The 13,823-nt window shown below is 41.9% G+C and overlaps 1 protein-coding gene across 3 annotated transcripts in view; it reads right to left on the reverse strand.

The window, feature by feature from the left end:
• Cadps (calcium dependent secretion activator) overlaps positions 1-13,823 on the reverse strand; it is a 444,339-nt gene that overhangs the window by 68,870 nt on the left and 361,646 nt on the right. For all 3 annotated transcript variants that reach the window (XM_055599062.1, XM_055599061.1, XM_055599060.1), the window contains 2 exons: positions 11,829-11,984; positions 7,661-7,808 (listed from right to left, as the gene is read on the reverse strand). In XM_055599062.1, the coding sequence (XP_055455037.1) occupies positions 7,661-7,808; positions 11,829-11,984 (304 nt within the window). The remainder of the gene's footprint in view (positions 1-7,660; positions 7,809-11,828; positions 11,985-13,823) is intronic.

The raw sequence follows: 13,823 nt of genomic DNA on the forward strand, positions 1-13,823 counted from the left end.
GCAAGTATAGACTGCTGATTACCACAAGATGCTAGGCAAGCCATGGTGTATATGTTTTAGGGCTGTGTTTAAAATAACCAGGATTTGAATAGTTCTCTCTCGATCTCTCTTTCTCCCTCTCTCTCTCTCTCTCTCTCTCTCTCTCTCTCTCTGAGTGTGTGTGTGGGGGGGGCTGTTTAAAGTAGTGAACATACTGAGTACCTCAACCTGACTTTTCTATGTATTTCTCTAATTTCCACACATGAAGACATCTAACGCATCCATAATGGGTATAAGCATATGTCAACAATAACAAGAAACCGAAACCAAAACCAAAACAAAGCAAGCAAACAAAGGAACCTTAACAAAAAGCTGCTTCCTGACCTGGTGTAGTTGTCTTACTTAGGAACTAAATGCCCAAGCCCTTTTTTGCTGTCTTAGATTCGAAGATTTACTTTGAAGATCTAGTGAAAATCTAGATGTGAAAACATTTTGCCAACTGTAGCTGCATTTCAAATGTGTTCAAGTTCCTCAGGTAGCCGCAGAGGGGGAGAAGGAGATGATGCCACCACTGAGTCATCCTCCTCCTCTTCCAGCTCCTCCCAGGTGATTGGAGGAAAAGCAAAGCAAATGGCCCATGGTGTTTCGTCATGATGAATCAGAACCCTTGTTGGCCACACTGCTAGATTCAAGAAAGATTTACTTGTAAACAGCATGAACCTGAAGCAAAAAGAACGAATCCACAGCATTGTGCACTATAGTCACAAAGAAGGGTGTCAGATCAAAAGAACGTGGACCATTGACGGGACGTTAAATTCATTTTTAGGTATTGAAACAGGACCCAGAATCATACCCTTACTTTCTGTTGTCACATGACTGACTTGTTCCCTGAGAACGAGTAACATTTAGTAAATTAACTAGGTTTTATGCTTAGCCAGAGAGCTGGCTATGTGAAAGTTAGGAAAGGATGAAATACTGCATGAGGGACTTCTGGCAAAGCAAAGAACACCGATGAGAACAGACATGCTCTCCTAAAAACCTTGATGGAAATGGCAAAAACAGATGACAATTATTCTCTGCATATGAAGACAGGGTAAGGCCTGTGCCTTGTGTCCAAGGGACCAGCGGGGATAATCTTTCTCTTAAAAGAAACATGCCTTTCCATGTGGAAACAAAGTGGACACACTGTGGCTTATTGGGGCATAATATACCTTCACGTATTGATTACAATGTAGTCCACTATCTCTTCCTTCCGCTGTGTGTAAGTATTATGATTATGATCTCCTTGTTATAATAAATTTCTAGTCCTACTTATAAAACAAAGCATGGTGTGTGTATTGTGTTACATACACTCACAAACACACACGTTTACTTGTGGAGGTCAGAGGATTAACTGGGTGTCATTTCTCAGGAGCTGTCCACAAGGTGTCTCACTGGTTTTCATTTGCTAAGTAGGCTAGGGTAGCTAGCCAGTGAAGCCCCAGGAATTCCCCCATCACCACCTCCCTAGTTCTGCGATAACAAACATACCCCTCCCCGTCATGCCTGGAATTTTATGTGGATAATGGGGATTGAATGTAGGTCCTCAGGCTTGCACAGCAAACACTGTATAGACTTAACCCTCTCCTCACCTAATATAAAGAAAGGGTTTGGTATAGATGTTGTCTCTTTTCTTTAGAGCTAACTTGAGTATGGTATCTCTGTCACTCTGCTTTTTCACCACAGTAGTGGAACTAGAATTGCAGTTTGAATGTAGAATTGACATAGACCTGCACAAGTACTGATGTAATATATGTATGTACATGAATATAGTTTAGAAACTATGCAGAACTAGCCTGGTAGGTCATGTCCATAATTGTAGCATTTGGTGGGAGAAGGTTAAGGCAAATGACTGTTGTAAGTTTGAGGCCAGCCTGAGCTATAGAGTTAGACAAAAAAAAAAAAAAAAAAAAGTGGCTACATGGATGTGCACATTTCTCTAAACACACCTTAGCTTTACACACTGTTTTGCAATTATGCCTTAATACTGACTTTGGGAATCATGTTGCTAAGTGCTAAATATCAAAGAATTCCCCATTGCTATTTCGGTAATGACAAAATACATACACTTCTTGCCAGATTTTCCTGTCATAGGTGATTTATTTGACCAACTTGCTTTTCTGGAACAATGCTGAGCCTCCTCCTTCGCTCTTTGCTCTTTCTAGGGTAATTTATTGTTCTGAGCAAATGGGCAGCCTCATGAAGTATTGGGTGTGAGCACACAGGGGCTTTCTAGTTACCAGCTCCCCTGCTAGCTCTTGTCATGAAGCCCTTTGTAAATCACCTCTTTATTCCACTCTACGGCCAATGTAGTGGGTTTTGCATCTTCCAGTTCTCTCTGTGGCCTTCTTGGCTTCACTTGACCCATACTGAAAGCATGGCGGCAGTCGCTAACAGAACCACTGGTTTTCAGTGGCATGAGAAGAGTGGGGAGCTTGCTTTTGCGTCTGATGGGCTAAGTTACTGTAAACCTAGGATTGCTACGCGAAAAGCATCCCACTTGACTTCCTGTGCTGCACATTTTGCCTTGTCATGGAACAGATTGTGTGTATGTTATCTTTCTGTTAAGACCATCTGACCTTGGAAATGAGACGAAAACACACTAGGCCAAGTGAGAAACTATTTAATACACAATTTCCTCTCTATTGGTACTTCACAAATTTTAATGAAAAAATAAATATTTAAGATGGAAAAGTATGGTGAACAAATGTCTCAACAGCTGCCTTTAGAAGAGACTTTATCCCAGTGATAAAATTCAGGAAGTGGTTGTAAAAGTGGAGATTGTATCCGTTCACTAATGCCTAGCCCAAAACAGGTTGAGGGAGATAGAATTCTAGTGGTAGCCAGAATTAGAAACTAGATCTGGAATACAGGCTTAATGGCTGATATTCCAAAGTACAGGGCCCATGAAAATGGAAGTCACATGGTTCCAAAGTATTCCTATCTTAATTTTAGAATCTTTCTAGTCATTCTTACTCAAGCCCCCCCCAACAAGCCAGTTTTACTTTAGAGATAAGTCTCATCGTTTTGTTAACTATGCGCCATTTCAGGGCACAGTTGGCATGCCAGGCTACCAGGAAGCACTATGATTACATCTGGTTTCATCCTAATCATTTTTAACTATACTTAGGAGGCTTTATGCCCAACATGCTGGTCACTTAGGTGCTGCTGGCTCATTATTCTTAAAAGAAAATCCTGATAAACTTTATTATATGGGAACAAATATCCTTAGGAGAAGACCAAAAAATTAGAATAAAGTGTTAGATAGGTCTTTACTCTTGGGTGTGTGTGTGTGTGTATTATTTCTGGGAAAAACATATACAAATGTCAGTTATTTTCATTTAAGAAGTGTTGAGTTGTATAGAGAAAATACAATCTTTTCTTCTTTATTATAGTCTATGCCCAGAATAAGTTGATTATACTGTTAGCTGTAAAGTGTTACAACTCTTTAATTTTACACTTAGAAGCTAAGGGACTATATTTCTACTGTAAAATAGATTTATACTTTTAAATGGCTGTGTACTGCTTGCTGTATCTTTATATGTCAGTCAGCAAACAATGGTAAATGGCTTGTTCAAGAGTACGTAGTTTGATAGATAATGAGAGAGGTCATAGGATCTAGTGAATTAACCATTGGACAATTTTTTTTTTGTTTCGTTTGGCAAACAAGACTCCAAAGTTAAGCCAAGAACATTTTAGTTTAGCCAAGAAATAATTCATGGTGAACATGAGAGGACTCATATCCAATATATATAAAAAGAACTAAACAAGCTGAAAAGCAACAAACCAAGTAATCCACTTAAAAAATGGGGAACAGAGCTAAAGAGAGAATTCTCTGCAGAGGAATATCGAATGGCAGAGAAGCACTTAAAGAAATGCTCAACCTCATTAGCCATTAGGGAAATGCAAATCAAAACAACCCTGAGATTTCACCTTACACCCATCAGAATGGCCAAGATGAAAAACTCAAGGGACAACACATGCTGGAGAGGTTGTGGAGAAAGGGGAACCCTGCTCCACTGCTGGTGGGAATGTAAACTGGTACAACCACTCTGGAAATCAATCTGGCGCTTTCTCAGACAACTAGGAATAGCGCTTCCTCAAGATCCAGCCATACCACTCCTAGGCATATACCCAAAAGAGGGGCAAGTACACAAAAAGGACATTTGTTCAATCATGTTTGTAGCAGCTTTATTTGTAATAGCCAGAAGCTGGACACAACCCAGATGCCCCTCAACTGAAGAATGGATGCAGAAACTGTGGTACATCTATACAATGGAGTATTACTCAGCAATGAAAAATAAGGAAATCATGAAATTTGCAGGTAAATGGTGGGACCTGGAAAGGATCATCCTGAGTGAGTTGACCCAGAAGCAAAAAGACATACACGGTATATACTCACTCATATAAACATACAATATAGAATAAACCCACTAAAATCTGTACATCTAAACAAACTAAGCAAAAGAGAGGACCCTAACTAAAATGTTCAATCCCCATCCTGAAAGGCAAAGAGGATGGACATCAGAAGAAAACGAAAATAGGAAACAACCTAGGAACCCGCTACAGAGGGCCTCTGAAAGCCAGAAGAAAACAGGAAACAACCTTGAAACCTGCCACAGAGGGCCTCTGAAAGCTTTTGCAGTATAGACTGTCAAAGCAGATGCTGAGCCTGATGGCCAACTGATGGGCAGAGTGAATGGAATTTTATGTAAGAAGTGGGAAATAGTAAGAGCTGGAGGGAACGGGAACTCCACAAGCAGAGCAACAGAACAAGATAATTTGAACACAGGGAACTTCCCAGAGACTCATACTCCAACCAAGGACTATTCGTGGAGATGACCTGGAACCCCTGCACAGGTGTAGCCCATGGCAGTTCAGTGTCCAAGTGGGTTCCATAGTAAGGGGAAGAGGGACTGCCTCTGACATAATCTGATTGGCCTGCTCGTTGATCACTTCCCCCTGAGGGGGGAGCAGCCTTACCAGGCCACAGTAGAGGACAATGCAGCCACTTTTGATGAGAACTGATAGACTAAGATCAGAAAGAAGAGGAGAACCTCCCCTATCAGTGGACTTGGGGAGTGGCATGCATGCAGAAAGGGGAGGGAGGGTGGGATCGACAGGGGAGGAGGGAGGGGCTTATGGGGGGATACAAAATGAATAAAGTGTAATTAATAAAAAAAATAATAAAAGATTTAAAAAAAAAGAAACAGAACAGAGATGGCAAATCATGTATGTATGTGCCCAGTATATTTATTCCATATATATATATGGAATATATATATATGGAATAAAATATATATATATATATATATATATATATATATATATATATATATTTGGAATATATATATATTCCAAATAACCCAGCTAAAAATTTTGGCAAAGGTATATATTCTGGAATATTACTCAGCCACAAATAGAAAGAACAACACATCCGCACTACTGCTTGAATACATTACGCTAAGTGAGAGAAGTAACAGCCTACCTATTGTTTGACTTTATTTATATTAAAAGCCAAAACAGAAACAGGCAAATCTGCACAATATCTAGGTTGTGATAAGCTAGAATAAGCTATTGCTGCAGGTTTTTTTTTTTAAGACCATGAATATGTCATATAATTGACTGTGATGGCTTGCCCAGCTTTGTGAACACAATACAAACATAGAAGTGTGTACTTTTGAAGGGTGACTCCTCTATGAATGTGATGATTTAAAAAGCAGCAGCAGCAGCAGCAGCAAGCACAAACAGTGGAAGCTTTAAGGGGAGAAAGATTCCAGAGTCACACCATTCCAGAGAGCATAAACGCAAAGGGATCTTTAATGACTTAAAGAGATTTGATGATTTATAGATCTCTCACGAAGATTTGCGAAGTGGGCTCTGTGAAACCACGGATTTCAGACTCTTCCAGGGATGCGTGGGCAGATGGTGGTGTGAAGAGGTACTAAGGTGGAGAGGAAATCACCAGCTGGGGCTCTGCCCACCCCCCGATCCAGATCAATTCTATTTTTATGTTTTATGTGCTAGGCTTCTGGATAAAGTACGAAAAACTGATTCTGCAGCTAAAATAGGCTAGATAAAAGTAGAGCAGTGATATCATTTTACAGATGGGGAAACTGAGACTCAAAGAGACTGCCAGGATTATCCAAGTCCAGTTTGCACCACAACTCAAGACACTCATCCAGGTGACTAGCAACCCAGGCCTCCCTTCCAATTGTCCCAACCGTTTGCTCTGGCTCATTTCCAGACAACAGAGAGGCTCTGATCTGAGCTTCTCAAAATGTGCCTTCCAGCATAGCCGCCAGTGCCAGTATCACCAGAGATGGCCACAGAAGCATAAATTCCTGTATGTATGTGAGTTTTCTTTTTTTTTAGTACACATGTGCATTCATGTGTACAGGCAGGCGCATGTATGTCTGTGTATGGTACCTATGTGTTCATGTTTTTATCTATGTGTTGGTGCACGTATGGATATGTGAGTGTATGGGGGACGTCGGAGGACATTTTGGATGTCAATACTCAAGAACTGTCCTCCAGAAGTTTTAATTTTTTTACCACACCCCAGAAAAGTTGGAATACTGTGAGACAAATCTCTGGGGCATTCTGGAAGGTGATGCACAATAGATTTGTGGGAGCACTGTTCAAGTACATGGGGATGAGAAACTAGGGCCCTGTATTGACTCTGGTGCCTGTGCCTAGAACTTAACTGCATGTGGGAGGCTCGAAAGAAATCAGCCAGAGCAGAAGCTAGCAGGGGTGGCTGAGGAAGCTCACTTAGGGGAAACAAGGTTGGAGGAGATCTTGCCAGAAGAGAACACCACCAGCCCACATATAAAATGGAAGGTGCCGAAAGAGAAAATAAATAACGAATAAGGAGCAAATATAATTTAGTAAAAATTCTGAGCATGTAAGGCTGGTATCGAAAGATCTGATTTAGGAGCAATTTATGCCAATTGGCAACAGCACAGAGTTGCCAGAAATGTTACTGAATTAATTCTAAATTGGTATATGAATATCTAGCTGGCTTAAGGCCATCGGAGAAAAATGATCATGATCGTCTTTGATCAGTCCAAGTTGCGGCTTCCTTCTCCTTCACATTTTAAATCTGACTTTAGAATCAGAAACTCTGCAAAGGAATAAACTTCTGGTCAGGGAAGACTCAAAATCAGCTCATTCTAGGGAAAACTGAAAGCCTGCAAATTGCTTTGGACCTGCAGAACCTACTGGCGTAGCCTGGGAGTGTCCTGATGTGAGCTGGATTTTTCTTGCTGTCCAGATGTTCTGGGGCTAAGATAGACTACACATGGGACGTGACTAGCACTTGGACACTCCCACATCTGTAGCAGATAATGGCCTGATAAATAAGGTCACCACACGTCCTTCAGCTTAAAGAAACCTTATGACCACCTGAACTCCAGCCAAGAACCACTTCCCAGTGATTGGCACACCCATCCGCACATGCCTCAGAAATTGACTTGACAGATACTGAACACTTATCCATGGCTTAATCTGCAAATGTTAAGAGTATATTTCTGAAACTAGCAGACTTGAGTAGAAGAAAGGAATTTGTGAAGTTTTCTTCTATATGATCAATGGAGAGAGGAGGGGGGATGTATTTTTTTTTTTTTTTTTTTTTTTTTACCTCTTGGCCCATTTCCATGCTGCAAAGTTTTGTTGATTGAGCTTTGGCATCAACCATAACATTAAACATGGTGCATATTGACTGTGGGACTCGAAAATCTGTTGATCGACTGGTTTTTTGCAGCTTAACTTCAAATGCAATCCTGGTTCTATTAAAACAAAGTAGGGAAAGACCAATTCAGCATTCAGATGGCAGGAGGCACAGGAGATACTTTCTATGAGGCTAGTTAAAAGGAAAATGGAAGGCTGTAATCAGTTTCAATCTACAATGACTTCTCACACGTTCTTTTTCAAATGACTTCCCCATCTAAGGAGGGCTTATTCATGTGGACAGCCATGCATTCCATTCTGTCTCAGCAGTCCACCTGTACAGGACACCTGTAGCTCTGTGTATTTCTATCTATAGATCGCATGGTATGGAGAGCCCTAATTGCAGGAGAATAAATGAATAAAAAAATACCCGTTAAAGTGTTATAACATATGCAGCTTCTCTCGCATTGGCAAGTGCGTACCTCCAATCACTCCACTCCAAAACAAAAGACACGAAGGCAGTTTCTCATCTTCAGAACCTCAGTGTGGAGAAAAATCTTAAATGACCCTTATTGGTTTCTCCCCCTTTTCGTTTGGTTTTAAAAGAGATCGAAAAATTCCTTTTTTAAATCCAACAATTTTATTATATTGTTTGAAAAAAGACAAAAAATAATTGTGGTTGCCAAAGAATCATTAGAAGAAAATATATCAAACCATTGAAAATAGCTCCCTTTGGGAAAGGGGATTAAACTAGAGGTTACTGTCCTTGGGGAACTCACATGGTAGCTTTTTGTTTTCATTTCCAGTGTTACTGTTTTTCAGTAAGTAGTTTTTTTTTTTTTAAAGAATTAAAACATAGTAATGTCCTGACACACAACTATATTGTAATGATTTTTTTTTGTAACATAATGGTGACATAGGTCAAATTGTGATACTAGAAACGTACTAGATTCTCACTGGAAAAGCTAACTCACTGCAGGTAGTTTGCAGTACAGGTGTGACATCTGGTCCTTAGCACTGCCACTGTAAAGGGGGAACCAGCTCTATTTTGTAGGGTTTCAGAGAAGTGGGTCCATCCTCAACTGTCCTCTGAGAAAGCACCTGTCAGTAAGTGGCTTCATTAAAGCATTTTTACCTAATGTGTCCATTGCTTCTCTGCATTGGCCACTGTCACCTTCCAGAGCTCATGCAGCCACCAGGATGGCACTGCTTTAAGAGGAATTGGGAGCAGCTTTCTATTGGTGCATAGAAGGACCACACAGCTAGTTAGCTCAGGAAAGCATGCCAGCTTGCTAACACACCCTGGGTGCATGCAGGGAAGCCAAGTATAATTTCTAAGGTTGGAAGCCCAGTTCCTAAGGGAAAAAAACACCCTCAAAACACCCCTATAGATTATATGATCATGTTAAAGATAAATGTATCTTGGCTTCTAAAGATTCAGTGCACTAAAGTAGCTTTCTAATCATGATGATCATTTTAAGCTCTGCTGAAAATACATCATTTTCTAGTTCTGTGAAAAGGAGGCCTGATGGGTACTGAGTTGGACTGGGCCCTGCGCTGATCTTCTGAGGCTTATGCGCTAGTTCCGGCCCAATCTGAGAAATGGAAATGCTAAGTCGCTCCCTTCCAATGAAGCAAGTGTCTTCCCTTTTCACATTTCTTTTCACAGGAGAACGGTTCCTAGCCTGTGGAGTGCAGGGTTGTGAAAAGAGGAAAGCAGATGCAGAAAATGAATGTGACTGAGAGGGCTCTAGGATGGAGAGGTCACTTAACCCAATTGGCTTTATGAGGATAGAGTGGTTTGCTTTGCACCTAGTACAGACCGGATAAAGACCAGAGGCACTGTCCCTGTCAGGTGAGTGTATGAAATGGCTTGGAAGCTTAGTCTTGAAGAGTTCAGTATTGTTAAGTGCTGCATATCTAAAGCCACAGTCTACTGTTCTTGTTTTATGGCTCTAGGACAAAGGATATTTATTCTGTCCCAAGGACATAATCAATATTTCAAGGCTCTTCTAACATACAGTCTCTGCCTTAAAAGATCTAAGGGCTTCTCCATGCACTGTCCTCTGGAGCTGGAGTCAGACGATATTGCCACCAGCATTTGTGCTTATTCTTGACTGGAAAGAACAACAGGAAGTTCTGGATGTCAGGGCTGCCCATACATGTGCAGTGATACAAGTCCTGATATTAAAAGGTTACTTAGCTCACTGTGTTCCAAACAGACTTCTGTAGCTCCTGGGGGCGAGGAGTGTCCAAAGACTCAGGTCCACTCCCTGCCTCTTAGTAGCTTAGCTTCTTTCTATGTCTGAACATAACAATGACTAGTGTGGTGAGAAATAAGTCACATTTGCCATCCCCACATATTCTCTTTATTTCCCCTAAGTTTCTCTCATTTTATCCCGCCTCCAACAGATTGGCTTCTGAGTGAACAGCTGGTAGTCCAGTTGGGGCACAGATCAAGAAAGGGCAGGTCTTAATTCTAACTCACTTTGGCTCCTGTGTGAGAATGAGGAAAAGAAGGACAAATGGCCTCACAGAGCTGCTCTGTAAAGAGATTTTGGTCAAATGGTTCAGTCATTGAACAACCATTGCTTTTCGTAAAATTAATATAGACTGCGTAAGAGATTGTAGAATTCAAAACTGGAAACTATTGACCATACAATTGAAAACCAGACCTATATTTGATTCTACAACTGGGCATAAAAGAACAAAATTCTCTGCAGGGATTGCTCAGGCTTTAAAGTTCCAGAAGGACAGACAGTGTCTCCCAAGCTCATGGCTCTTTTCCTCACTTCACTTGAGTTGCTACTTACCTACCTGCAGCAGTGAAGTGCCGTTCTTCTGCCTTGTGAGGTTTCTGGTTTGATGCATTACTTCTCTTTTCTTCTTCCAGGGTATCAAAGCTGGATTCAGAGCACTCCTAGGCAAGCCCAGCCCCCATCACTCACAACTTATTCATCATCTAAAGTACATAATATCTGGAGGCCTAGAGAAGCCAACATTGCTTATGGGTTAGTTTCCCCCTTCCTTCCTTCCTTCCTTCCTTCCTTCCTTCCTTCCTTCCTTCCTTCCTATTTCATTTAATTTTTTCCTCTTTTTTCTTTTTGAATGTGGAAATCTAATGAGATACTTGTAAGCTAGAAAAGGAACTTGGATGTGTGTCCTGGGATAGGCAGGGTGGTGATGGTATCAAATACAGAAGTGAATTCCACTGGTTTAACATGCAAACCTAGATAGCCCCTGCAGGGAGGAGAGAGTCTTTCCTTCTCCATTGTATTTCAAGGAATGGTCCTGATCTATGGGAGCACGTCAGATGATTTCAATGAACAGATAAAGACCTTCCTTATTCTCTTCCCATTGTTGTTTCAGAACTATCAGCTTGAGGACTGCCAGCGTAGAGATCCACTTCCTAACCTAATCCACAGTGGAAATAAGAAAAAATCTGTGGGAAACCAAAGCAAAAGTTCCGTGTCTTATGCCTTCATGCTGATTCCTGGTTAGAAGGTAGGCAAGAAAGCTGACAACTGGCACATACTCCAGGTACTCAGTTTGCACAGGCAGAGTGAATGATGATGCTAAGGCTCAGTTTTCGTTGGAAATTCAGTGACCTAGATTCCGCACACCCTGGTCTTGGACTGCACACTTTTTTCTCTTCCTGTTTACTCTCCATGCTCATTTATTTCTAAATATTTATCATGTAGTTATTTTGTGGCAGATAGTGCTAGATGTTGGGGATATGAAGACGAGCAAGAATGGATGTAAGTATTTTTTCCTCATAGAACTAGTAACAGGTCAAATTGGTGGACGAATCATTTTGTGCTGGTTTGTAGAAGTTCAATGTGGGCAGCTAGCCATTCCCGTTGACTTCGAAAATTTGTGGTTGATATTTTGAGGCGGGGTCTCACTATGTATGTAGCCCAAGCTGGCCTGGACCTTACAGAAAGCCCTACCTCAGCCTCTTTAGTGTTAGGGTTACAAGCATGTGCGGCCACCACGCCTGTCTCTACTGGAGCTGACTTAGACAAGAAGTCACTTTGTCCAGGACTTTCTACAGCAGAGCCTATTGTTAGGGCACACTGGTCTTTCCAGTCAGTGGACACTGGGAGGAGGGCTGGGTGCCGCTAGCCACTTGTTCTTACCTTTTGACGCAGGACTCAATCATGTCACTCGCCATCAGTTTTAACCTCTGTTCTAAGTGCTTTCCAAACTCTTCCTCGGGCCAGTGTAGGTCACGGATGAAAGTCTGAAGGGCATCGAGTTTCCAGAACAAATCTTCTGATGTACCTGATCCATTACTGGTAGAATAAAAAATTAGAGATCAAAAGTCACCCAGTGGCCTTGGGCTTGAGAGACACCAACATAGAGACAACTGGGGGCTGGAAGGCTTAAGGCAAACAGTGGCTTCCACATACGAAACAACGTGTGTTGGCGGTGGAGGGGGGCAGTCTCCACTGGCAGAATTTGAGTTTTACCATACAGGACTCAGTTCGCTTTGCTCAGCCAATTGCTCCAGACCAGCGAGATGTCTGAAGAGGGTGTTGTCTCCTTGTAAGTGGGAGGATAGCGTATGGTAAAAATCAGCCTTCTTTTAATAACCACATTAGCATATGTGATGATTCAGACGAAGGCTATGCACCGGGGCTCAGTAAGTCTCCGTGGATAATAACTACATGGCAACATGCAGTTATTAGAATCCAGGGCTTCATGCATTTCCCCAGTTCTCCTGCAGAGCGGAGGCCTCTTGGAAACGGCACAAGACTTGGTTTCAAAAGGACAGTGCTAACAAAGTGGCGAGCGAGGACCTGCTCTCTCTCTCTTGAAGAGCTGGAGAAAAAATGAGGAGACTCAGAGACAGGGACACTTGGATACCTTGAATCCCAAAGTCCTGTCCAGTGACTAATATTCCAATTTTCATACACCAGCCCTTTAAATGGGCAGCCCCAGGTTGAGGGGGGTTGGGGCAGACGAGGTGAGTGGACAGAGGAATCTCTGTGATGCTTCAGGGCTCAAAACCTGAGCTCTTTCCCCATTTCCCCATACTGCCCAGCCTGCTATGGTTCTGGGGAAGTGGAAGTGGATTCCTTTTTGCATCATGACGTAAAGAGCCTTTTACCTGGGACATCTATGGAAGGCCTGTGCATGGGAAATGTTCCATCCCTTCCTCTCTTGCCCTTCTCTGGCTGGCTTTCTCTTTTGTAATCACCCCATTTGGAACTCTGAGGGGTGGCCAACCCCCTACCCCCTTCCTCGCATACCACTAATGCTAACACAGTAATTTGTAAAATGTCCAACACACCATGCATTACCACTTGTTCTGACATCGTCTATAGAAACAGATGAGAGTGGGTGTTTCTATTGTGACAGATGCCAGCTGCATTGAATTAATGCTTCAGAGAGAAATATAGCTAGCGCATAGATGCATCCACAGCTACCGCAGGGTAGGGAGGGGGCAAACTCCCAACATGCCAAGAGGGAGCCAGAGCCTACGGCCTGCGCCAACAGGGCAATGCTTTCAGAACAGACCAGCCTGAGGTCAGTATGTAGCTGTATCTGACACGGAGGAGCAGGTAACACGGAAACACGTCCTTAAAATGAAAGGTGGCAAAGGAAAGAACTGGAATCATGAAAAGATATCGAATCAGGCATTTTCTGCAGGCCGACTGAGGATCTATGCCTTCTGTTTAGATACTGCAGTGTGAGCTTCACTTAAAAGTGGGGGAGTGCAGTTCTCTCCACGAAAGTTCAGCCTTGCCCCTGCCCTACCCCATGCTTGGGAAAAAAAGAAACCCCAACTTCGTCTAGTCTCAGCCCCGTTTTGGAACTGCGTGGTTTATGTTTTAAATCATTAAGTACATATGAACGCAATAATTGGTATTTATTACAACAACATTTTGACACCCATCTGGTTTCAGAGTTTCAAAAAATTCTTGTAGCATTTTTGTCTTTGAAGAGCTTATTATTAAGTTTTGACATGAGGAAAAGAATATTTTCTTTTTATTTTTAAGATAAACTGTTAATGTTAAGGCAATAGCACCAAGATTATTTTGATTGCTGAGCAGTTACCAAAATGTGTTCCCACCCATGCCTTAATTAATTGAATGGAGACTATTATCTGCTTTATCACAATGTCTTGA

Source organism: Psammomys obesus, unplaced genomic scaffold (assembly GCF_907164565.1).
Source record: "Psammomys obesus unplaced genomic scaffold, mPsaObe1.curated_primary_1811, whole genome shotgun sequence".
Classification (NCBI taxonomy): domain Eukaryota; kingdom Metazoa; phylum Chordata; class Mammalia; order Rodentia; family Muridae; genus Psammomys; species Psammomys obesus.